Consider the following 26,074-nt stretch of genomic DNA (forward strand, 5'->3'; position numbering starts at 1 on the left):
ACACACACCTTCTGTGGACTTTAGGAATTACATGACTACGGACTGACAGAAGCGTCACTATATAAGACCTCTTCCTTATTTGACAGCAGAAATCAACCGCCACTTTTTCTCCTGGTGACTGGAATATGCAAACCCCACAACATCAGTGATCCTTTTAAGCAATTTAAGCTACTGTCAAAGAATAATTCTAGTACATACATAATACAGACACATGTAGAAATAAGTATAGCAAGTGGGGCTTGATGCTGCTCAACAGTCACACTATATTTCCCTAGTCTGGTTCATTCTTCCAGATGACCATTTCCCACCTTCTCTTTACTTCTCTCTCCTCAAACTTCTAATATATCTGCCTCTATCCTCACTTTCAGCTGAGAACCTTGCTTCCTCATTCACTGAGAAAACCAAAACTTTTACTGTCAGGACATCTACCCAGCCACATCGGACAGTAACTACACACCCCACCCTTCTTCCTGTTCCTATGGATGAACTCTCTGTGCTCCTAAGCCAACTACTCCACTGAACACTAGATCCCATCCCATTGCCTTCTCAGGAATATTACTCCAGAAGTCCTTCTCTCCCTCCCTTGCTTCATCAATTCATGACTTGCTTCCTCTTTAATGGATCTTTCCTATTAACTTAGAAGCATGATTATTTCTTCCATTTAAAAGAGAAAAACATTTTCTTTATCCCCCTTTCCCCTCAGGCTACCACTCTATTTTTCTCCTTTCCTTTTCCTCAAAAGTCTCTGTATTGGCTCTATTTCATCTCTACCCATTTTCTCTTGAACCAAAAATGACCACTGCTAAATCCAGTGGTCAATTTTTAGTGCTCCTCTTGTCTTATCAGCAGCAATGAATATAGTATGGAACACAGTTGCTTATGCTCTTCCTTGATGACATTCCACATGTGAGTTTCAGGGCTCTACGTGCTCCTGGTTTTCCTCCCATCTCTCTGGTCATTCCTTCTCAGCCTTTTTGGTTGTTCCTTTTCATCTCCCCAAGTTCTAAAATAAAAGCATCCCAAGGCTCAGTCTTAAGATTTTTCTTTTTAACCAACATTTTCTGTTTTGATGATCTCAGCCAGCTTCATGATTTCAAGTACCATTTTTATGCATAAAGTTCCCAAATTAATATGTTTAACCCAGACTGTCCTCATGAACCTCAGACTTCTATATATAAGTACCTACTTAACATTTTCACTCAGATGTCTAATAGCCATCTCACACTTAACATGTCCTGTTTAACTAAGTACCTGACCATCTCTAAACCTGCTCTTTCCACAGCCCTCCCCAGCATTCAGACCAAAAGCTCTGATAACTTTCACATCCTACATCTGATCTGTCAGCAAATTTCATTTCTATCACCTTCAAAATACATCCAGAACTGACTACATATAACTCCACTGCTACCTCCGTGCTTTAAACTACCATCATCTCTCTCCAGGTTATTGCAGTAGTCTTATAACAGGTTCCCTGCTTCTCTCCTTACCACTCCTAGAGTCTATGGCAGACACAGTCCAAGTCAAAATATATCACTCCTTTCTTCAGAAATTTTTTGATGTCCATTCTCACTTAAAAGAAAAGCCGAAGTCCTTACAATGAACTGTAATGCCCCATATGATATGGCCCCTCGTTACCTCTCTGATCTCATCACCTACTACTGCCCACTTGCTCACCCTGCTCCAGCCACAAAGGCTTCTTTGTTGTTCCTCAAACATGCTCAGTACACTCCTGCTTCAGGGCCCTGCACTTATTCTCACTGCTTAGGGACATCCACATGGCTCACTCCCTCATCTTCTTTAAGTCTTTGTTCAAATATCTCCTCAGTGAGGCTTTTGCCTCACTACCTAAATTACAACCACACTACCATTATTTCACTTACACACAAACACACACATAGACTCACTCATTATTTCCCCTTTGTGTCTAATTTTTTTTTATCTTCAGCAATTACAATAAATATGTCATGAACTTATTATGAATAGTTTGCATTAATGTGTTCTGGTATATCTACAGTATATAGTCTTTTGGAAATATAAGATCACTAATGTTGTAAGGGCTTACATTCAAAGGATTTGATGAGTTAGGTAAGCTAGCATGACCCAAGGTAGGGAGAATATGATGACATATCAAGTTGGGTAAGGTTAATTCAAATGTTGACAAGTCAATTACTTCTGAAAAATCTCTGCGATGTTGCTACACTGATCAAAATTTTATTTTCTTCCATTCTTTGTTAATTACAAAAAGGAGGATAAATACAATTATATCACCATTTTTCATTTCTTTTATACAGCCAATCTGGTAATAGGGGTTAATGTAGTTTTCATCAGAGAAAAACTACAGAAAATACTGCCATCATTTACATGTGTAAATACTAATATATATACAGTAATCAATAATACCTTGTACAGTTTTTTTAAGAATATAAAATTCAAATACAGAAAAATCACTAATATATCTGTTGGCATAATATAATTTCATTTTAATAAAAATAAAATATTTTAAAAACTTAATGGTATATAAAATGACTATATACTTATAAAACATTGAATTACCTTTGTTTCTTTGGAGCTCATTTTTCAAATCTTCAATAATAAAAGTATTTTTTTCCATTTCTTTTGTATATTGCTCTACTTGGTCAGTGAGCATCTTAATTTGACTATCTCGTTCTTGTATACCCTATAAAATATTTTGAATATTACATATTATCACTTCATGAATATTAATCTACATTTTTAAAGTAAGAGAAAAGGTAGGTCTTGTTTTTTTCAACAAGACTATAGAATATATTTCTTGTGAGTCAAAACTGTGCCTTTTACTATTTTGTATACCTCAACTGCACTAATCACTGTAGGAATACTGCTGTCACTCTAGTACTTAAAGATGATATAAGGGCTAGCACTCTCACAAATACGAATTCCAGAACTCTCTAATATTTGTGGCTTCTAATAACTCCTTTTGTGTTACTTTTCCTCATCATCCAATTCTATCTTTTTACCATTTTATGTTTGTGTTTTACCTTGTGCTTTTTCCTTTACTCAACTTAGCTTTCACCCCTGCAGTACTTCATTCAAAAATCTTGTCCCTTGCGATCATCCTTATTCTCCAAATACTTTCCAAATTTCCTTCTTTCTTTTGGACTATGACTAGAGAGCACAGCTGATGCAAGTGTAACTTCTTTCTATATGAATATATTTGTACTATCAATAAAAACAAAAATTTTATACAGTACAAATTATAACCATACTTTAGCTTATTTCATATTGTACAGGATATTTCAGCACTAAAACACAACACAATAGACTTTAGTAACAGAGAATTAAGATATTTTTAAAATTTCTAAAAGTTTTTAAAGTTTCTTATTAAATAATTCCCAAGCAAAACAATAAATGTATTATCTGCATCAATAGAGAAAAATACATAAAATAATTTTATCCCTAACTCTAAACTTAATTCTAATTTTTTCTTGGGACTGGACGGTGTAAGAAACTTCAAAAGACTTTATTATATACCCAAAAGTGCAAGTGACTAGATTAGGCACAGGAAATAAATAAGACATAATTTAGAGTTTCATCACCAACTTTAATAAACCTTGTTGATAAACCAAATTTTGAGAAAGTTTTACCTGTTGTAGAGCCATAATATTACTTTTATCGGCATCAAGCTGGGCATTTTTCAGTTTCTCCCTCAGGTTATGTAACATTTGCTGGTACTCAATAATTTCATCATCTTTAGAAGACAAAATTAACTAGAAATAAACAAAATAGAATCTGTTACATAAGAGCAAAATTAATAAACCATTCCTCATTTATGGTAAATATTTTAATATATACCATTAGCAGATTTAGAGAAAATACAGGAAATAAAATTCTTTGAAGTGAGAAAATAGCAACTATTGGAATGACCACTGTTCTTTTGTGCATACAACCTGAAATTCAAATAAGAAATGATTCAAAAATATACACTGTATTTTTTGCTTTTTAAGAAATTCAATCTTTTAAACAATCTCTAGTTTCCAAAACCCATTCCTAGAACACTAAGCTATAAATAACTCCCTGCAATTACAAAAGGTTTTGTACAACTAATCTTTTATGAAGAAAACATTAAAATGACACTAAGAAGCATAAAATATCTTGAATGAATAAAAGGTATCTTGTTATGTTGCATGAAAGGAAAAGGCTAGCATTCCTCTGGACAAGAATGGAAGAGGGCCTCAGGCTTGACAACATGCATATGGTTAAGGCATTGCCATCCACTTCATGGCCTCTAATCATCATTTTTTTTTTTTTTTTTTGCGGTACGCGGGACTCTCACTGCTGTGGCCTCTCCCGTTGTGGAGCACAGGCTCCGGACGCACAGGCTCAGCGGCCGAGGCTCACAGGCCCAGCCGCTCCGTGGCGTGTGGGATCTTCCCGGACCGGGGCACAAACCTGTGTCCCCTGCATCGGCAGGCGGACTCTCAACCACTGTGCCAGCAGGGAAGCCCCTAATCATCATTTTTTAATACTGTACTGCATATTTGAAAATAGCTAAGAGAGTGGATCTTCAAAGTTCTCATTACCAGAAAAAAAAAATTGTAACTATGTGTGGTTACAGATGTTAACTGAACTTACTGGGGTAATCATTTTGCAATACATACAAACATCGAATCATTACACTATATACCTGAAACTAGTATCATGTTATGTCAATTTTACCTCAATTTCAAAAAAATGAAAGGTACCTTGTGTTCTTTGCTAGGACCAAATATCAAAATCAATCTATAAATTAATTTATAAATTTAATATATACCCAATAAAATAACTAAAATATTTTAAAGAACTATTTCTAAAATTTGTATTTAAAAAGCACATTTATAAGAATCTAAAAAACATAAATAATGGGAACAGCTTTTTCAAATATTTAAGCATAATAATTAAAACAATTATTTTTAATAATTGGTGGGGCTTCCCTGGTGGCGCAGTGGTTGAGAGTCCGCCTGCCGACGCAGGGGACACAGGTTCATGCCCCGGTCTGGGAGGATCCCACATGCCGCGGAGCGGCTGGGCCCGTGAGCCATGGCCGCCGAGCCTGCGCGTCCGGAGCCTGTGCTCGGGAGAGGCCACAGCAGTGAGAGGCCCACGTACCGCCAAAAAAAAAAAAAAAAAAAGTGTACATGATTAGAAAACAGATCAATCAATATAAAGAAGAGAGTCCCAAAATAAATTCAAATTCAACAGTTTTGTATGTAATAAAAATGGAAGTGTATTTTAGTAGGAGAAAAATGAAATGTTCAATAAATGATGTTTAGACAACAGAGTAGCTCGGTTGCACCCATATCTCACTCTTCATACCAAAATAAATAATATATGCTTCAAAGATTTACATGTAAAAGATGAAACTAGAAGATACTAGAGAAAATATGAGAAAATAATTTTATACTCAGAATCCTTTCTAACTATGATACAAAGGCCAAAAGCCATGAAAAACATTAAATTTATGCAATATAAAAAAAATACTTCAGGGGCTTCCCTGGTGGTGCAGTGGTTGAGAGTCCGCCTGCCGATGCAGGGGACACGAGTTCGTGGCCCGGTCCGGGAAGATCCCACATGCCACAGAGTGGCTGAGCCGTTGAGCCATGGCCGCTGAGCCTGCACGTCCGGAGCCTGTGCTCCGCAACGGGAGAGGCCACAACAGTGAGAGGCCCGCGTACCACAAAAAAAAAAAAAAAATCATAGTAAAAAACACCATAAAGCCAAAAGACAAGTGACCAACTAGAGGAATATATTAGCAATATATATCACAATTACACTTGTAGCATTTATTCTACAGATACACATTTTCAAAATAAATATACAAGGATATTCATTAAAACATTGTTTCTAATAGCAAATATTGGAAACCTCCTAAACGCCACATAATAGGGAATCAATAACATACATAACTACAAAGAAAAATTACATTAAAAAGAACAAAGTAATACCATACATACTGCTATAAACTAAGTAAAAGATACTAAGTAAAAATGAAGTGCAGAAGAATACATTTGCTAACATCTCTCTCCCAAAATTAAACGATTAAAAACAACTCTTTTTTTCCTGGGGTTGGTAAACTATGGCTCATAGGTCAAATTTGGCCTGCTGCCTGCTTCTGTAAAGTTTCATTGGGAAAACAGCCTTGCTCATTTATTTATGTATTGTCTATGGCTGCCTTCATATTATAATAGCAGAGTTGAATAGATACACCAGAAACCAAATATTCTAAAATATTTACTCCCTGGCCTTTTACAGAAAGTTTATTGACCTCTGATTGATTCTATAAACTTCATTTCCACTGCTACTGCTCTTGTTTAAAATATAGGTTAGCTGAGATTCCCACATGATAATTTCAAATAGCCAACAAGATTTATGTGAACCTTGTTAGAAACAATGACTATAAAAGTGATAGCTTTTAAAATTAGATTTATTCAGAATCATTTCAGACTTTTTTCAAAATATATAATCATCACAATCCTAACTTCTGATATGGTAAGGCTTGGGGTTGTGGTTGGAGTTAGAGAGTGGTGAGGAGGAACAGACTTTTGAAAAGACTTCTCAGGTGATTCTGAAAGATCCCTTCCCTTACTTCCATTCCTGATCCACTTCCTTACTCCCATTTCCACTGAATGCCAATAGCTTGATTAATCTAACATGGAAGGAGAGTCAGAAAAACTAAAATTAAACCTGGAACTATATAACTAATATATACAAGGTACCTATGGTTTACATGAAAACATTTAAATTTTATTTATAATTATCTATTTTAGATGACATATTATATTTTAGACTTAGATTTCTATCAGAAAACTAAAAATTTTAAATTTAACTCATTGATGTAGAAGAGCTCATTCAACAACAGATAAGCTAGAGGTCTACACACGGTTCTTAGAGTTTTCCAGCTAAAACATCTAATACACTTTTTAAAATGCCTAATAAAAATGTCATTAACTAGTACAAGAACTTTAAAGAAAATTAAGACTAAAAAATTGAAATCTAAAATGAAAATGAACAAGCTATTATAGCAATTGAAAAAAGCACCTTCCATTCTTCTACTTTTGCGTTGACAGCTGCCATGATTGGATCATCTTCTTCATTTTTTGCTTTCAGAAGATTTGTAAGCTCCTGCACCTAAAAGGCAACAACTATTTCAAGAACTGTTGCAAATTAGTGTACTATACATGTATTTGTTGTATATGAATATTTACACACATGATAAGCATACACATGCACATATATACATATACATTACAAATGCATATTCATTATGGGAGCAGTTCTGTAGTTAAGGTGACCTTTAATTGTTTGTGCATCTTTACAGTTGTATAATTATTTTTTGTCATTAGAGAATTGTATTTTTAAGTATTACTCTATTTTTTAAACAAGTTTAATCCCATGTAAGTAGTAAACAATATATTGGTTTCTATGATATTTAGAGTGTATTTATTTTAAGGTATAAAATTAAGCTTGATGGTCCACAGGACTTCTAAGAGGCTTTAGCAGAAAATTTGCAGGATTGTTATCTACATATTCATTCAGGTATCACCCATATACTCTATATGGCAGTAATTACAAGGTATATGTAAGGGGACTAGAGAAACACAGAGACAAATAATTACCATGGCAACATATTACAGTATAAGATGACATACTAGAGCATAAGACAAAAATTCATACCCTAGAAAGTTAAAAGTACTTTCTAGTTTCAAATAAATAGTAATGAGGCAATATGAAGTTTGCCCAAATAAGTCAAACAAGAATTCTTACTTGAAGCTGGTAATGATCATTTTCTTTTTTTAACTGGTCCATTATATTATCTGTCTGATGCACAATAGCTTTCATCCTATTATATTCATCAGTCATCTTCTCCATTTCCTGTACAGACTCTTCTAGATTTTTTCTCATTTCTTGATTCTGAAGTTCAAGTTTCTCGTTAGCTTCTGTTAAAGTCTAAGAAAGGTAAAGATGCTACAGTTAAAAACAATTTAAGAAACTAAAATTTAAATTAATACTAAATGGAGTCATACGTGTCTGCTGGAGAAAACAGAATTCTTCATAGATATTTAGTATCAATTGCTATTGGTCAATTAAACCAAATTAAATATCAAGAAAAGTGTAAGTAAGTATCTTAGTTCTTAAACAATGCCCAAGATAGGCATATAACAAGAATGAATTTGCAAGATTTGCAACTTCAAAGATGCAATTTATTTCATGTTTTACAAATACATAGTTGCAGATTTATACTAAATATATTGAAATGTAGGGCTAAATACTAATTTTATATTATAATGAAATTAAAGCTTTATAAAGATCATTGCTTTGAAATGACTTCTATCCATTTTACCTGAATTTCATCTAGATATTGGACAAGTTCATAGTTTTTTTTAGACAATTGTGACCGGTAGTCACTGTCTTCTCTTCTTGATGAAAGGGTTTCTTTTTGCGAATCTATTTGTTTTTGATAGTCAATAATATCCTGACGAAGCTGTTCATTCTGAAGGCAGATCAAACACAGTATTCTATTAAAAAAACTATCCAAAGAAACAAAATTTCACCCTCTGAATAGTGATCTCAAAACACATCTTTAAAATTCCAAGGTTTCACCACCCTTAAAGCCTCACCTTTTTCTTTAGACGTTTGTTCTCCAGAAGAGGACAGGAAAAAGGTAATTAGAAATAAGAAAGGCAATATATAATTAAATATAATAATTAGAAATTAAAGAAAAAAAATTTTTAGGAGAATGAGATATTATTTTGGATAATCAAAGAAAGCAAGAATATTAATTACCAACCAAAACAAAAAAATATTTTGATTATGTTAAAAAGACAAGCACTATCAGGATAAACAATGTACAAACATTATTTGGCTCAGAAGAACCAAATAATAATCAGAATTTGTAATATTTAATAAGAAACAAAAGTTTTAAAAGAATGCCAGATAAAGTAAGAGGAAAAAGGGAGAAATCCAGTCATATATTCAGTTAGCAAACTAGCAAAGAACAGCTTAAAAAACAAAGCAAGATTTACCCACATAGACCTAAGAGATGAATGTAGTACTTAACGGCTTCACCTTTCAACTTATTTTCTATTTACCTAAGACAAAGTCATATCATAAAACATGGTTTGAAAACATCAATTACTTAGACGATTCCAGTTCTGGTTACAGAATTAATTTATGAACACTTTTTTAATAAGTATCTTTGTTGAACCACCACAACTACTAAAATTTTTTACCAACCTCTCTCCTTAATTTGCTGTTTTCATTTTCTGCCTCCTCATTTCGAAGAGCCAACTAAAACAGCAAAAAACAAATAAGATAAAATTCAGCAGTAGTTCTATGTAATGCCAGGTTTTCAGTTCCTTTCCAATAACACAGAGAGTGTTTAACTACTGAGGATTTCATGTCGACCCAAGACATGAATAATACGCCAAAATTTTGAAAACTAACTAACTAAGCATTAGGAAGGATGAAGCAGGTTGAGTTTAAAAGATTATAAAACAAAAAACAAAAACCTCTAACCAAAGGATACAGAAAACAAAACATTACCCTCTTCCCCCAGCGTAAAACCTAATAATGAGTAGTCTTCCAACCAAGATCTTCATTATTTTGCAGTTCTATTACCAGAGCTAGAATACTCTTTGCTCTCAGTGAGCATTAAATTACTTAGAAATACAAAGCAGTAGAACATAATGGTTAAAAAGAAGCATGGATGCTTGGATATTGGGTGGGGAGACTAAAAGGACATTATTGGGCCAATAGAGGAAATCTGATTATGGACTACATATTAGACAACAGTACTGAATTGATATTACATTCCTGAGTATGCTAATTATATAAGTAGTTATATTGGAAAATATAACTACTTATATAGTTATAAAGGAAATATAACTACTTCCTTTCAGTGGAAACACACTGAAATATTTAAGAATGAAATATCATGATATTTGCAATATTTAAGTATGAAGTATCATGATATCTGCAATTAACTCTGATGTCTCAGCAAAAAAGAAAGGAGGGGAGGGGAGGGGAGGAGAATAAGTCTGTGTGTACAAAGATAAAGCATATGTGGCACAGTGTTAACAGGTGAATCTATATGAAGACTATGTGTTTACTGTTTTTCTTACCATCTTTATGAAGATAAAGTTTTCAAAAAAAAAGTTTAAAGAAACTTCATAATAAAATGCAATGTGCTATACGAATCTTAGAATTTTACCATTATTATTATTATCATCTGGGAGTTAAGAAACAGTCCCATCCTGTTTTGAATTGGAAAATTTTAACAAGAAGAGACATGTCAGGAACTTAAGGCTAAAGCATTTAATACTACTGATGCTCCTTTTCCTTGGTTTTGAAACATCATACTCTTGATATTTGTCCTTTCTTGGTCTATTCCTTGAAGCACCACTTCCTCTTGCATTAGACATTTCTATACCTAGACATCTGCCTTACAATCACTTCTATTGCTTCAGTATCTATGCTGATGACCCACAAATTCTTACCATCTATCCGGTATCTCTGAGTTTCTTATCCAGATATCCTTTCTGAATATGCCCACAGGGACCTCAAACTCAACATGTACAAAACAAATAATAATCACAAGCCTTCTAAACTCCCCTTGTGTCACTTCTAAGTGAATGGCGCTATCTACCTATCCAGTGGCCCAACCCAGAAAATTAGGTGGACTACCCATTCCTCCCTCTTCACCAACAACCAATCATTCATCATATCCAATTACATCTACATCCCTCAAACATGTCTATGTCCCTAATCCCCCTCAGTCACTAATTAGTCCATCGTCACACTGACTTAGCACAAATGTCTCCTTACTAGTCTTGGCCCCCTTCAATCCACTCTCCACAAAGGAGAGTAAACTTGCAAAGTACCGATCTGATCATGATATCCCTGAGTTCAAAATCCTTCATTGGCTCCTTTTTGGAAAAAGGACCAAATTCCTCAGGTACTGGCCTTTGCTTATCTCTCTAGAGGATCATAAATGTTAAAGCTGGAAAGGTAGGGTAGCACAGCAGATAAGAGCACAGAATTTGAGTAAATCTGGATCAAATCCTGGCTTTATCATTTATTAGTTGTGTAACCATGGGCAATTACCTACCCTTTCTGTGTCTGTTTCTTCATCTGTAGCCTGGGGGAAATGTCACCACTCTCATATAAGTATCAAATGAGGAATAATGAATTAATGCATATAAAGTATCTGGCACATAGTAAGGACTCTACACTAGCTATTTTTACCTATATTCCAGCCAGAATGAATAACTGTAGTTCCCTGAATACACCATGCTATCTCTTACCTCTAGGTCTTAGTAAACACTGTATTTTCTACCCAGAATGCCTTTTCCTTAACCACCACCTACATCTCATTCCCTCTTCCAGGCTAACTCTTATTTCAGGTCTCAGTTTACAGATCATTTCTTGAACCTCAAGACTGACTCAGGTATACCCCTCCAGAGTACTCCAGAGTATTCTTATATCCTTATGTATCCCCAGACTATCATATTATCTTATGTTACCTTTGTTATTGACAGTGAATAACGTTGAGAAGCAGAATAGCGTTGCCCACTGTATCCTCAGTATTTAGCACAGTCTCTGGCATGCTATAAGTACTCAGTAAAACTGAATGACTGGTTAAGGGCAAAGAAGAAATTGCTAAAGCAACTCATATCCATATTCTACTTCAAGAAATCTAGCAGCTGGAAAGGTACATAAGCCATATATTCAAGTTGTCTGTGTGTGTGCCTATGAATGAAGATAGTAGTCTAAGATATGAATAGACATGGTGGTTCTGATTAGCTAACAGTGTGTGGTATCAATGGTGAGAAGTTGACTAATATATGGGCTAGACAAAAGAACAATAGCCCAGAAAAACACATACACAGCCACCTCCCTAAGCAATTCTATTACTGTATAGCATAGGTTGGACCCTTCATGATTAAGAAATCTATAGATCTGTTATGTTTCACTGAGTCAACTAAACACATAATCCTCTAAGAGCTTATTCCTAACCTTCAGGTGGCATCAATCCATACTTTTTCCACCGCAAAAACTGTACAGATGGCTCACTTTTACGTGACTTCCAAACTATATAATAAAATAGATATATCAAGAATGGGGATGCTTTTCCTTACAAATCAGTCTATGATGAATTCTTTTTAAATAGCAATGTTACCTCATAATCAATGTCATTTACTTAAAATTTATAACCATCTATTTCCAAGAGAACAATGGACAAAATGAGATTATCAGGATGTGATACAATATTGACCTTATAAAGGACACAAAGGTAGAAAAAGCTTCTGGGCACCAGGGATGGGACAGTTAATACATGTAGGCACCAGATTTTGTACTAAGTTCACTGACAGCTGAGGCAAAAAAAGGAAGCATACTATTTTCTGACAGGAAATACAATCTTATCAGCAAAAAAATAATTTTTTCCTCAAACTAAATTTAAGTGAACATTGCATGAGTTATTTTGTAAATAACAAGTATAACGTAAGAGGTAATAATAAACTATGCTTGTATAAAAGATGACATGTCATGGTTTAAAATATGAATTGATTTACAAAATGGTGAGATTAACACTTTTTAAGAATCTACGTATTACATAAAGCGAGGTACACCTGAAAATAAAAAACTTATTATTGAATACATCACTAAAAGATTAATTTCTAAGTCTACTACTAATATAGATACAAATAAATATCTTTTTTTCCAAAATATATTATGAAAAATAAGAAAATCAAAAAATTTTAAAAATTTTATTTATTTATGTTTGGCTGCATTGGGTCTTCATTGCTGTGCACAGGCTTTCTCTAGTTGCAGCGAGCAGGAGCTACTCTTCATTGCGGTGCACAGTCTTCTCATTGTGGTGGCTTCTCTTGTTGTGGAGCATGGGCTCTAGGGCACGGGCTTCAACAGTTGTAGCAAGCGGACTCAGTAGTGTGGCTCACACGCTCTAGAGCGCAGGCTCAATAGTCATGGTGCATGGGCTTAGTTGCTCTGCGACATGTGGGATCTTCCCGGACCAGGGCTCGAACCTGTGTCCTCTGCATTGGCAGGCGGATTCTTAACCATTGTGCCATCAGCGAAGCCCAAATCAATTGTTTCTGAATGCCTATTAATTTCTTCATACCAATATTCCAGATCAAATCATCAACTTTATGTGAAGAATTCTAACACCCGGAGAAAAAGTTACCTCCATGTATAAAGAATTAATCTCTAGGTCATATTCATTCACTAGATGTACCTGATCCATTACATTTTAAAGACATGATGACAACATGAACTGTTATATAAAACCTTATCAATAAGCATACATCAATTCCCACAAATAACATAAAACATAAAAATTGAAACTGTCAGTAATAATTATAAAAAGCATAAACAGGTGGTGTTTTTTTGGTAACTTGAACAGTTAAGAGTCATTAAAAAACTGTGCCTTACTTGCTCATTAACTTTCTTTTCTTTCTCTAACTCTTTTTCCATGTCCTCCAATTCTCTATCTTTTTGTTCCAATTGCTTTTCAAGTTGGCGAATTTCATCACGTAAAAAGCGAGTGTCACGTCCACCTGCAGAGTGCTGTGCCATCTTAAAGTAATAAACCCAAAGTATAAATTAATTCCATTATATCTGGAGATTCAAATGAATCAACAACAAAAATAATTATCTTGACTTTAAATTTTATCATAATCAGCACGAGATGTTTAAAATCATGTTGCTTAAAAACAATTTTTTAAATTAAGCATATTTAAGCTTTAGTTCACAGGCTGACAACCCCTTAAGCTCTTCCTGAGCCATCCAGAGTATGAAGAATTAACAGTCAATCACTCAGGCTTTGTTATAGCCGCTGAGCCACAGACACCAGGGTAAAGTGCAAAGGCATACAATGATCCTTGAGATGAACTATCTAGGCTTCCCCTGAGTATCAGAGCTCTGAAACCAGGCTACAAATCACCAGAGCCTCCACCCTAGCCACTGAGCCATGGTGCTCTTAACCTGTCCTTTCCCTCATACCACTGACTATTTAGACCAGTGTTAGGATAAAGGAAATGTTCTCTACACTGCCCAATACAGTAGCCACTATCTACATGTGTCTACTGAGCACTTGAAATGTGGCTAGTGAAACTAAAGAACTGAATTCTTAACTTTAATTAATTTAAATGCTAATGGCCACATGTAGCTAGTGCTACCATATTGAACACCCAAAATTAGATTATCTTTAAAATTTTGCAGCAGACTAAATACATTTTGCTTCATTTTCCTGTTACTTTAGGTCATAGTCAAAAACATCAAAAATCCTTTAGTCATCTAATCTGTCTCACATTCATCTCCCTAGCATACAGTTCTGTTACTCTTCTACCTTAACTAAACTTTTCTTACTCTTAACCTCCTTCAAAAAGCACTTTCTTACCAACATCTCCAACTGTCCTATCCTTCTATTCTGTAGTAGTTGCCTTGCTAAACACTAACACAGAATCGACCTTACTTCATAACTCACTTAACAAGTATTTATTGAGAATGACTGGTATTTCCCTAGAAGCTGGATATGACAGGGAATACAAAATAAACCATCTAAATTCGCACAGTTAACATGCTAAAAAACCAGGGTTTGAATGTAAACTATCTGACTCCAGATCCTGAAATCTCCAGTTCATTCCCCACTATATTTCTGGTTTTATCTGACTTCTTTAAAATTTGACCACACATCTTTCACTCTTATTTTTAGCAGATGACCTCTCCATCCTCTCAAATTTCAGGCACTAAACCTACAAACATCAAAAGCTTCTGTTCATATCCATTCTTCCTTCCTCCCTTTTACCAAGGAAAAAGGTCCTTCCTCCTTATAAGGGCTAATCCATTTGTATCACATTCTTTCCCACAGTCTCAGTAATCTCAATGTATTCAGTTCCTTAACAATACATTCACATTTTGGCTCTTGGCTTTCTCAAAAGCTACCTCTTCTCCTATACCCTTCTGTCACTGTTCCTCAAATTCCAACATGCCTCATTCCACCTCAGTTATAGTAATCTCTCTGTATATTTCTCTGTACTACAAGCTCCATGAGGTTATTCAATGTTTTTATTTTGTTCACAATTGGATGTGCAATCCTTAGCAGAATTTAAGATACATAAATAGGCACGTAAAATATATACTGAACAATTATAAACACAATATCATTCCAGTGACTTTTTCCAGCTAATTACAATGAAAAAATTTAAAAATAATAATCGAAAATAATATTTACAATGATTACACCCTAAGGAATACAATAGAACATACCTCCAGTTCATTTTCCAGTTTCATTACTTTAGTTTTTAATTGATTTTCTATTAAAAAAAGATAAATATTTCAATTGGTCAGATTTATCTCAAAACAAACTTTTCAATAATTTTCAATAAAATAATAAAATTAATTTTTAAAGATTCCATCATGGTTGTAATGATAAGGTAACATAAGAAAATAACTATTTTGTACCTGATCCATGAAATAGGAGTTCTAGAAAAATATTTCAAAATAAACTGAGTATACACATTTTATAAAATATTGGGTTGGCCAGAAAGTTTGTTTGGATTTGTCCATAAGATCTTACTTTTTGGTCAACCCAATATATTAAAGCTAATTCTTCACTGCTTAGTGAATAAATGAAATCCACTATTTAACACCATAATAATCTTTTCCCCAAGGCATTTACCAAATTTTGCTTGTTCTTCTCCAGCTTTTTCAACTTCTTCCAAAGCTAGCTCTACTTCTTGAGCTTTCATCTAAACGTTAAGAATAAAAAAAGCTATTTCAGTATGCCTTTACACTAGAATGTAAGCACTGAAAATAAGAATTTTGTTTTGTATTTGCTATCCCAGTACTTACTGCCTGCAATGCCTGGCACAAGGAGAGATTCAGCAAACATTTGTTGAATGAATAGATGATTTTCTTAAGGCTGTAATTTCTAGATTCCTAAGAGTTTGAAATATCTTTTATTCCTCTTTTCCCTCAAGTCTTACATCTAGTATTGCAACTTTTCTCTTCGTAATGTTTTCAACTATCTCTTTTATTCTATTCTAATTTTCATTATTCTAGTCCATAATTTTGTCTAACTTCCTTCATAAGTTTAACCCTCTTAAGGCATATTTTTGTATCTACCAATTAGAGATCAAAAACCTTTAATGGCTGCTAATTGCTGATATCATAAAATACGTCTTTAAAGGCCCTAGACAGCCTATTCTAAACTATACCCAACATTGTTTCCTCTACAACCTGCTATTATAAACTTTCTGCACTTGTCTCCTTAAATGTAAAGAACATGCATACTTTCTATTCCCAGTTTTTATGTATAGTAACCTCCAGCTCTAGAATCTCCTTAACACTTTACCACTGCCCTCCACTTACCTAAAACTATTCATCAGTCTTTCACCTTTACAGTCTTCTCACACCTAAATCTCTTCCCCTCCTAACAAATCCCAACAGTAGTCAGCTACTGTAACAAGCTGTAACATAATTAACATAGGACCTCCCTATGCTTTTTTAAACATAACCATTCTGTTTCCCCTACACACTCTTTTAGGAACTTTAGAGCAGAAACTAGTAATGTTTTTCACCTAAAATTCTCAGTTGACATTTGAAGATATCTCATTTTTTAGTGGTCATTTAGATTTTACAAAGTACTTTCACAGAGATTAAATTATCTAAGAAAAGATTCTTACACTTTCTCTAATAGTCAAAGCTATTATTAAAACCTACTGTATACAAACCTTCATTAGAGACTGAGTAATTCTGAAAAGGTGTATCATATTTTCTTGACTTTCACTTTTTAGCTCATTTACTTCCACCTAAGTAAAGAGAAAAGCAACTATTTCATATTTTATAACCCTTAAGCAAAATACAAGAAATCTTCCAGTTGTACCATTCAGTGATTTCAGGGACAACTTAGACTATCATAGTTGTATGTATATATCTATGCATTATTTATCAATTAAGTACCTTAGATAAGGAAATCAATAAATTATCTGCCAATTCTTCTTGACGAGGCAATTCATCTGGGTCAACTTTTCTTATTTCTTTCCAGTTTATATTAGGTGGCATCTTGAATTCTTTCACTGTGCTTTACTTTCTGTAACAATACAAGTGGGTATTAGCATTTTCAAGGTAAACAGCATTACTGTTTTTACAGATTACGCTATTACAACTCTCCACGATGTTAGCAAAGAGGTATGGCTCCTTAACTGTATAACAGATATGTGGGTAAAATAACCTTGATCAAAATTACAGCAGTTGCGACAAATCATCAGATATTTTATCGGCTAAATTATGACGGCTTCCATGGTTAAACTAATGTAAGCTAGAACTAGGATTCTGTGCCCCCTTCCTCCACGCCCCCTTACCACCAAAGCGTGCGATGCTTGGAAGGCTGAAATTGACCACTGATTCTGAGAGACAGGAGCTAGGATTAAGAGGGGAAAAAAAAAAAGCGAGAAAGTAAACGATTGAAATGAGTGCAGCTGGGCCGAAGAAACCAGGGCTGAAGCGAGGGTAAGGCAGATGGACTGCAAATCAAAGACTAAGGGGCTGTTGTTTATTTGGGCCGTTAGGCTTAAAGAACCTTTGCGGGAAGAACTCTCTGTCCGCGCTCTCCAGGATCCACCCAGCTAAACCAAACCTGGCATCCAGCGGCGGCCCCTCAGCTACCACACCCACCCAGCCGAGCCCCGCCGCCACGCCTGACGGCTCTCCAGCGCGGTTCCAATCGGACACTGGATACCGCCAACTGATCCCTAGCGAGTAATAGCGGCAGCGGCTGCTAAGCGACGCATTTCCCACCTAGCCAAGGCCGGAACAAGAGCCCGGATGCAAGTGTCGCCTACATTTCACGACCGTGGGCGATGCTTTACGTTTAGATTCCGCAGCGAGGTCCCTGGATTCTGTGTTAAGGGAGGAGAGAAGGCCTGGGATGAGGACTGCAAATCCCAGAGTGCAGTTCTGCTTGGAGGCCGGGGCGTCCTGGACGCTGAAGTCTGAGAAGTGGAGATAGGCCGTTCCCGGCGTGCAGTGCGGGAGGCTGCGACTATACCGGGGTGCGGGGGAACCGCCTCGAGGCGGGAGGCGCGGCGGCCGAGGCGTGTCTGCACTGGTCGGCTGAACGAGGCGGACCATGACTGTGCCTTCGGTGGCGTCTCTCGCCGGACCGCTCTTCCCGAGGTTTCTCTAAGCCATTCCCTGGTGGAACCGCTTCCAGGTGAGGTCGGGCTGTCGGTCAGCGGTGGGGGAGGAGTTGAGGTTAGCGATCCCGGCTGAAAGAAGCTCTTAATGTTGGGGCCGGAGTCTGAAGAGGTGGGAAGACCCCGCCCTCTCCTAGGGCGTTTGCCGGCGACGCTCCGGGTGGTGCCCTCTGTAAGAAGAAAAAGTTTTAGCCTTCTTCTGTATCAGAATCTGTCTGTATAGTGGACTGGGGGCCGCGATCATGGTTTGGCGGCGAGTGAGGAATTGGGGACACCGCATCTTCTGACCCTGATCGCCTTACCTGTAGCGCTATTACCTTCGCGGATTGAAGGACTTGAAGGTTGAGGAGCTAGTAGGTGTAGAGGGAAGGTTCTAGAGAGGAGAGGTTATAACTTGCCCAGGCCACTGCGGGGGGTGGAGAGAGAAGGGGCCTCAGTACTCACCAGCCCTGTTGCTGTCACTTGTTTGCTGACGGAGAGTGCCTTCCTATGAAAACGCCTTCTCAGGTGTTTACAGCTCTTATTTGTGCAAGTTTTGCTCATCTGGCTGCTCAGCCGTGCTGGAGTATGATACACCACTAGGAAAACTTTCTTAAGAAGATGTAGACTTGAAAACCAAATGACATTTTCAACTCTTTGGAGCAGTGCCTCTCATCTTTATTTATTTATTTATTTATTTTAAGCACTTTCTTGCATTTATTCCCTATAATTGATATTGAAGTTTACTTTTGAAAACAATAGATTTCTTTCCAAACCGTTCAGTAGAAATAGCTCAGTAGAAAATAAAAACAGATATACTGATTTTGTGAGATACATTTAAAGACATTCATCAGATTTGTAGGAATTATAATTTTGTCTAGTCCTTTACTGAAAGATGATATGTCACACACTGTTCATTAACGTTTTTTTAAACTATATATCCCCAGAAATTATATATCTTTTAAATGAAAGTTTGTACCTGTTGATGGATCTGTTTGTTTCTATGAATTCGGTTTTTTTAGATCCCACATATAAACGAGATCACTCAGTATTTGTCCTTCTTTGTCTGGCATTTCACTTAGCGTAATGCCCTCATGGTCCATCCGTGTTGTCATGGTGTTACAAATGGTAAGATTTATTTTTTGTGGCTGAATAATATTCCATTGTGTGTATGTACTACATTTTCTTTATCCTTTCATCCATCGATTTATACTTAGGTTGTTTCTATGGGTTGGCTGTTGTAAATAATGCTGAATGAATAACACTTTAAAATAGTGATTTTGTTTTTTTTGGATATATACCCAGAAGTGGAATTGCTGGAAAGTATGGTAGTTCTGTTTTTAATTTTTTGAGGAACCCCATACTGTTTTCTGTGATGGCTGCATCAATTTACGTTCCCACCAACAGTGCACAGGTGTTCCCTTTTCTCCACATCCTTGCTGCCAATGCTTGTTATCTCTTTTTGATGATGGCCATTCTTAGCAGGTGTAAAATAATTGATAATCTCATTGTAATTTTGCTTTGCATTTCACTGATGATTAGTGATGGTGAGCACCTTTTCATGTACCTGTCGGCCATTACGTGTCTTCTTGGGAAGAAGTTCCTGTGCCCATTTTTTAATCAGTTTTTTTTTTTTTTTGCTATTCAGTTGTAAGAGTTCTTTATATATTTTGGATATTAACCTGCTTTCATATATATATTTTTGCAAATATTTCCCCTCATTCCATAAGTTGCCTCTTCATTTTGTTGGTGTCCTTTTTTGTGCAGAAGCTTTTTAGTTTGACATAGGCCCACTTATTTATTTTTGCTTTTGTTGCCTTTGCTTTTGGTTTCAAATCCAAAAAATCATTGCCAAGACGAGTGTCAGGGAGCTTACCCCCTTGTTTACTACCAGGAGGTTTATGGTTTTAGGTCTTACGTTCAGTTCTTTAATCCATTTTGAGTTGATTTTTGTGAGTGGTATAAAATACGGGTTCAGTTTATTCTTTTGCATGTGGTTCTCCAGTTTTCCCAACACTATATATTAAAGAGACTATTCTTTCCCCATTGTATATTCTTGGTTCCTTTGTTTATTTCTGGCCTCCCTATTCTGTTCTGTTGATCTGCGTGTTTGTTTTTATGCTAGCTGCAAGCTATTTTGATTACTATAGCTTTTTCATTATTTAATCTTCATAACAATCCAATGAAATAGCTGCTTAATTTGTCCTCATTTTCCAGCTAAGTTAAGAAAGCAAAGTTTGGAAAGGTTAAATACTCTGCTCAAACTTAAATAGTATGATGGAACACGAATCTTTCTGGCTAAAGGATATGTTCATAACTGCTATATTGCCTTCTCAGGCATGTTGGGAACCAGTACTTGTAACGTGCTTATTCTTCAGTCTTACAATCTACATTAAATATCATTATATTCTAATTATGTAACTTTGATTACTCAAGAATTTGAATTAGATACTCTTCACGTTCAGTGTTTTTTGTTTGTTTGTTTGTTTGTTTTTTGACTACACTGCATGTCTTGTGGGATCTTAGTTCCCCAACCAGGGATCGAACCCACGCCCTTGGCTCTGAGTGTGCAAAGTCCTAATCACTGGACCACCAGGGAATTCCCACATTCATTGTTTTTATTTGTTTTTATTTTTTTTCATTCATTGTTTTTAATTCATAATTTAGCAAGGGAAGGCAGAGATGAAAGCTAATGTTTCTGGAGCACATATTATGTCATTTACTATGCTTAAAATTGCATATTTATTTTTGTAGTAGTAATCTGTTATTTTTATTGCAACACCTTATTTTTCTTCTTGTTTTTTCATTCATTACAACTGTTATTTTCTATTTATTTATTTATTCGTTTCGTTTTGTCTGTGTTGGTCTTTTCTACCCTTACTTCCTTCACCTTCTTATTCACATTTATATTCTCAGGAACTGAAGGCACCTGGCGTAATGGCAAGTTTTATTCATTTTTCTGAAGTGAAAACAGGTTCTGAGAACCTAAGCAATTTCATAATAATTAATGAAGCTAAGGTTGTAAGCCAGGTCTCAATTACAGTCCCGACTAAGTGCAAAATCTTGCTTAAATTTTTTTTTTTTTTTTTTGCGGTACGCGGGCCTCTCACTGTTGTGGCCTCTCCCGTTGCAGAGCACAGGCTCCGGACGCGCAGGCTCAGCAGCCATGGCTCACGGGCCTAGCCGCTCCGCGGCATGTGGGATCTTCCCGGACCGGGGCACGAACCCGTGACCCCTGCATCGGCAGGCAGACTCTCAACCACTGCGCCACCAGGGAAGCCCCAAAATCTTGATTAAATTTTATTACTTTACTCATTCTAACAATATTTTGGGGCTTATACACTGTGCTAGACACCAGGGATGCAGTAGGAAACAAGTTAGCTAGGGTCTAGGCTCTAATGCACTAAAATATGTTTGTATCTAACTGTTAACTAAGAAATTTAACTCAAGTTCTAGTTCAGTTGCTCACTATATATAATTTTGAGAAAATCACTAAAACCCACTATTATTTTTCATGAAGTTTTCTGAATCATTCAGTTTTCACCAAGGGAAGTTATCTGACAATTTTATAAATGGCTTTACTACGGGAACGCTTGCCTGAATCTGCCTTCTTTCATCTCTGTTGTTTTATGAGCAGTATTATCTGACCAAAATCACTTCACAAGAAAGACTTGCTTTTTAAAAGTCTACAAACAATAAATGCTGGAGAGGGTGTGGAGAAAAGGGAACCCTCTTACACTGTTGGTAGGAATGTAAATTGATACAGCCGCCAGGAGAACAGTATGGAGGTTCCTTAAAAAGCTAAAAATAGAACTACCATCCCACCCAGCAATCCCACGACAGGGCATATACCCAGAGAAAAGCATAATTCAAACAGAGTGATGTACCACAATGTTCATTGCAGCACTATTTACAATAGCCAGGACTGGAAGCAACCTAAGTGTCCATCGACAGATGAATGGATAAAGAAGGTGTGGCCCATATATACAATGGAATATTGCTCAGCCATAAAAAGAAACAAAATTGAGTTATTTGTAGTGAGGTGGATGGACCTAGAGTCTGTCATACAGAGTAAAGTAAGTCAGAAAGAGAAAACACACTGTACGCTAACATATATATGGAATCTTAAAAAAAAAAAACGGTTCTGAAGAACCTAGGGGCAGGACAGGAATAAAGATGCAGATGTAGAGGATGGACTTGAGGACACGGGGAGGGGGAAGGGTAAGCTGGGACGAAGTGAGAGAGTGTCATGGACATATATACACTACCAAATGTAAAATAGATAGCTAGTGGGAAGCAGCTGCATGGCACAGGGAGATCAGCTTGGTGCTTTGTGACCACCTGGAGGGGTGGGATATGGAGGGTGGGAGGGAGATGCAACAGGAGGGGATATGGGGATATATGTATACGAGTAGCTGATTCACTTTGTGATACAGCAGAAACTAACACACCATTGTAAAGCAATAATACTCCAGTAAAGAGGTTAAAAAAAAAAAAAGACTTGCCTTTTATAATTGCTACCTCTGTTCTATGTACCAATCAACCTATACTCCAAATGTTAATCTCCATTCCTTTTATGCTGTCTTATCAAGAAAATGAATGGTAGCTTACTTTTCCAGCTTCTAACATAAAGCATGGCCATGAGAAATTTAGTCTCCACTGTGTACAGAAAGTGTTTTGTTTTGCCTTGTTCTTGTGGAGAGGAATCAGTGTGCAGCAAGCAAACACTTGTCTTCTCCCAACATGAGGAGACTGGAAAGATTAGTAGGAGTCATTGTGAATACAGACTTTGCAAACTATGCAAGCCAAAGTTTTACTTATTGAAAAAGATATAATCATGAAATTATTGAGCTGAGAAGACTATCCTTTCCAGACTAAATATTCCCAGATTTCATATAAACTTTTCCTCTAGGCTTGTTTTTTCCATAATTGTACTGTGGGAGTATTAGGAAAAGTGAGCATTCAGTACAATTTTGTTGAAGGAATTATATTGTTTTGTATGCCTGTAATGTGCTCATGAGTGGTCTTCAATTGCGTTTGGATTCTTTGCACATATATAGTGACATCCTTTGACATTGCGGAGCACAGGCTCCGGATGCGCAGGCTCAGCGGCCATGGCTCACAGGCCCAGCCGCTCCACGGCATGTGGGATCTTCCCAGACCGGGGCACGAGTCTGTGTCCCCTGCGTCGGCAGGCGGACTCTCAACCACTGCGCCACCAGGGAAGCCCTGTCTTGACTCTTTATAACCTCTCCCACATCGCTTCTGGGTTTACCTTGCTTGATTGATAGTAAAAATTATGCAGTAAGCAGAGACTTGAAAAGTGCTTGTCCGTTGGGATTTGCCCTCCAGCTCTCCTGAGGACACCATTTAAAGAAGTTTAGGCTACCTGTTGAAGGATATGACCGCAAGTAGCAGAGGCTAGCTTTCCAAGCTGAGACTCCCCCCCCACCCTTTAGATATCCAGCTTTAATCAAACCAGATAACTAAGCATATATCAAATATATATCAAATCAAGACATTTATATGAAAGGATGGACTTAGAGGATTTTGGAACTGGTGAATCCAAAATCCGTAGAGTAGGCTGGCAGGCTAGAAACTCTTCAGCAGGACCTGATAATGCAGTCATGAGGTAGAGTTTCTTCTCAGGGAAACTTCAATTTTGCTTTTAAGGTGATTCAACTGATTGGATGAGTTCCATCCACATTATGGAGTATAATCTCCTTTACGTAAAAATCATCAGGCTATAGGTGTTAACCACATCTACAAAATACCTTCAGGGGGCTTCCCTGGTGGCGCAGTGGTTGAGAGTCCGCCTGCCGATGCAGGGTCCACAGGTTCATGCCCTGGTCCGGGAGGATCCCACATGCTGTGGAGCGGCTAGGCCCGTGAGCCATGGCCGCTGAGCCTGCGCATCCGGAGCCTGTGCTCCGCAACGGGAGAGGCCACAACAGTGAGAGGCCCACGTACGGCAAAAAAAAAACAAAACAAACAAACAAAAAAACCTTCTCAACACCTAGATTAGTGTTTGAATACTACTATAGCCTAGGCAAGTTGATACATAAAACTAACCATAATGGTGGTAGTCATGAACAGTAAACATTTTGCGACGCCATTGGCTCAGTGAAGATTAGCACCCCATTGATAAATCTGCTTGGTTCTGCTTAAACACCTCACCCATACCAAGTTTATTAAAGGCCAAGAAAATAGAATTTTAAAACATTACCCCAGGGAGCTTAATAATGAGAGAAAAGGAGAGAGCTAGTTTTAGTGCTTGCTCATGAGCTCAGTTGTGGACTCATCTGAAGTTCTGCCCCAAAAAGCCACTTGTGGGAGTAGAGCTTGGAGGTAGGGGTGGTGGTTGCAAAGGGACCCAGCAAAGAAAAGCTGGATACCACCAGTTTCCAAGGAGGAAGTAGACATAAAGGGAATTTCAGGTGACAGTCCCTAATGATGTGGGGTTTGTCCCCAAAGAACCCTCAAACACCTATAAGAGATTCATCTTGAATATAGTGGTCAAGTAAGCTCTTTTGCTTTCCTTCCTTTCTTCTCTCTCCATTCTGCTCTAACACTATAGTGCTCAGAAATTATGTTTAACAAGAATGTAGGTAAAGAAAGAGAAGAATAAACTGTATCCTCATTCCATAACAACATGCTTCTCCTACGCAGTGATCCCAAGCCTAGAGCAGAGGACAGTGCCCAAAAGTTAAATCAAGTTCAGGGTCTTGATTATTATCTTGGAGTTGAGTATTTCAATTACTGAATGAATTTGCTTTGCAGCTTAAAGTGACTGCATAACTTTTTATTACTTAATTGTATTTAGAAATCATGAGATCAGTCCAAGTTTCTTTAAGTAACATTTTATAACCTTGTGTTCTTTAAGCCTTTAAATTCAACCTACAAATCTTATTCTGTTTATAAAGTAACATACCCCTTTTCAACGTATAACAAATAAATAATGATTGAAAGGACTGAATACCCTTAATCAGCTACATTTAAAACCTAATTAAGTTGCTTGAATTTAAAACTGCATTTATAGTTTTAGTATATTCATTTTTATTTGAGGACTTCAGATGCCTAACTTAACAAGCAAGACTTTCTCAAACAACTTTTATAAAGCTAGTAAACTAAACTTAAAGCCGTAGCAACTCCCAAGGTCTTATAAAAATTTCAGTATTTATTTGTAAACTTGTCTAAATTCTTAATATTTTTCAACTAAAAGTCTTAAATCCAAAAATAGCATGGTCAATAATTTAATATTATGTATGTTATATATATTATTATATAACGTTGTATTTAAAATTACAGTTTTGAAGCTAATATATCAGAATCTCGAGTGTATGTTTATTACTCTTTTTTTTTCCTTTTATTTCTTTTTCTTCTCTGATTGCCGTGGCTAGGACTTCCAAAACTATGTTGAATAACAGTGGCAAGAATGGACATCCTTGTCTTGTTTCTGATCTTAGAGGAAATGCTTTCAGTTTTTCACCATCGAGAATAATGTTTGCTGTGGGTTTGTCATATATGGCCTTTATTATGTTGAAGTAGGTTCCCTCTATGCCCACTTTCTGGAGAGTATTTATCATAAATGGGTGTTGAATTTTGTCAAAAACTTTTTCTGCATCTATTGAGATGATCATACGGTTTTTCTTCTTCAGTTTGTTAATATGGTGTATCACATTGATTGATTTACATATATTGAAGAATCCTTGCATCTCTGGGATAAATCCCACTTGATCATGGTGTATGATCCTTTTAATGTGTTGTTAGATTCTGTTTGCTAGTATTTTGTTGAGGAGTTTTGCATCTATATTCATCAGTGATACTGGTCTGTAATTTTCTTTTTTTGTAGTATCTTTTTT

At 36.4% G+C, this 26,074-nt stretch overlaps 2 protein-coding genes and 1 non-coding gene across 18 annotated transcripts in view; 2 read left to right on the plus strand and 1 right to left on the minus strand.

The window, feature by feature from the left end:
• CEP290 (centrosomal protein 290) overlaps positions 1 to 17,981 on the minus strand; it is a 97,310-nt gene extending 79,329 nt beyond the window's left edge. For 4 of the 14 annotated variants that reach the window (XM_027107138.1, XM_027107139.1, XM_027107137.1 and 1 more), the window contains exons 1-13: positions 17,667 to 17,818; positions 17,400 to 17,461; positions 16,999 to 17,128; positions 16,770 to 16,847; positions 15,716 to 15,785; positions 15,304 to 15,350; positions 13,468 to 13,611; positions 9,250 to 9,303; positions 8,357 to 8,506; positions 7,780 to 7,962; positions 7,054 to 7,143; positions 3,624 to 3,746; positions 2,554 to 2,677 (exon numbers count right to left, since the gene is read on the minus strand). In XM_027107138.1, the coding sequence (XP_026962939.1) occupies positions 2,554 to 2,677; positions 3,624 to 3,746; positions 7,054 to 7,143; positions 7,780 to 7,962; positions 8,357 to 8,506; positions 9,250 to 9,303; positions 13,468 to 13,611; positions 15,304 to 15,350; positions 15,716 to 15,785; positions 16,770 to 16,847; positions 16,999 to 17,100 (1,165 nt within the window). In that variant the 5' untranslated portion in view covers positions 17,101 to 17,128; positions 17,400 to 17,461; positions 17,667 to 17,818. The other 10 variants (XR_003432924.1, XM_027107131.1, XM_027107134.1 and 7 more) reach the window with 10 other exon arrangements.
• LOC113621359 (U6atac minor spliceosomal RNA) lies at positions 4,157 to 4,280 on the plus strand. Its single transcript, XR_003433146.1, has one exon. It is a non-coding gene; the product is annotated as a U6atac minor spliceosomal RNA (small nuclear RNA).
• An 83-nt stretch (positions 17,982 to 18,064) lies between the features above and the next one.
• TMTC3 (transmembrane O-mannosyltransferase targeting cadherins 3) overlaps positions 18,065 to 26,074 on the plus strand; it is an 83,323-nt gene continuing 75,313 nt past the window's right edge. For all 3 annotated transcript variants that reach the window (XM_027107143.1, XM_027107144.1, XM_027107145.1), the window contains exon 1: positions 18,065 to 18,250. The gene's annotated coding sequence lies outside the window, so the exon portion shown is untranslated. The remainder of the gene's footprint in view (positions 18,251 to 26,074) is intronic.

The sequence above is a fragment of the Aethalodelphis obliquidens genome, unplaced genomic scaffold (assembly GCF_003676395.1).
Source record: "Aethalodelphis obliquidens isolate GAN/ISIS:26980383/991018 unplaced genomic scaffold, ASM367639v1 scaffold8, whole genome shotgun sequence".
NCBI classification, from domain to species: Eukaryota; Metazoa; Chordata; class Mammalia; order Artiodactyla; family Delphinidae; genus Aethalodelphis; species Aethalodelphis obliquidens.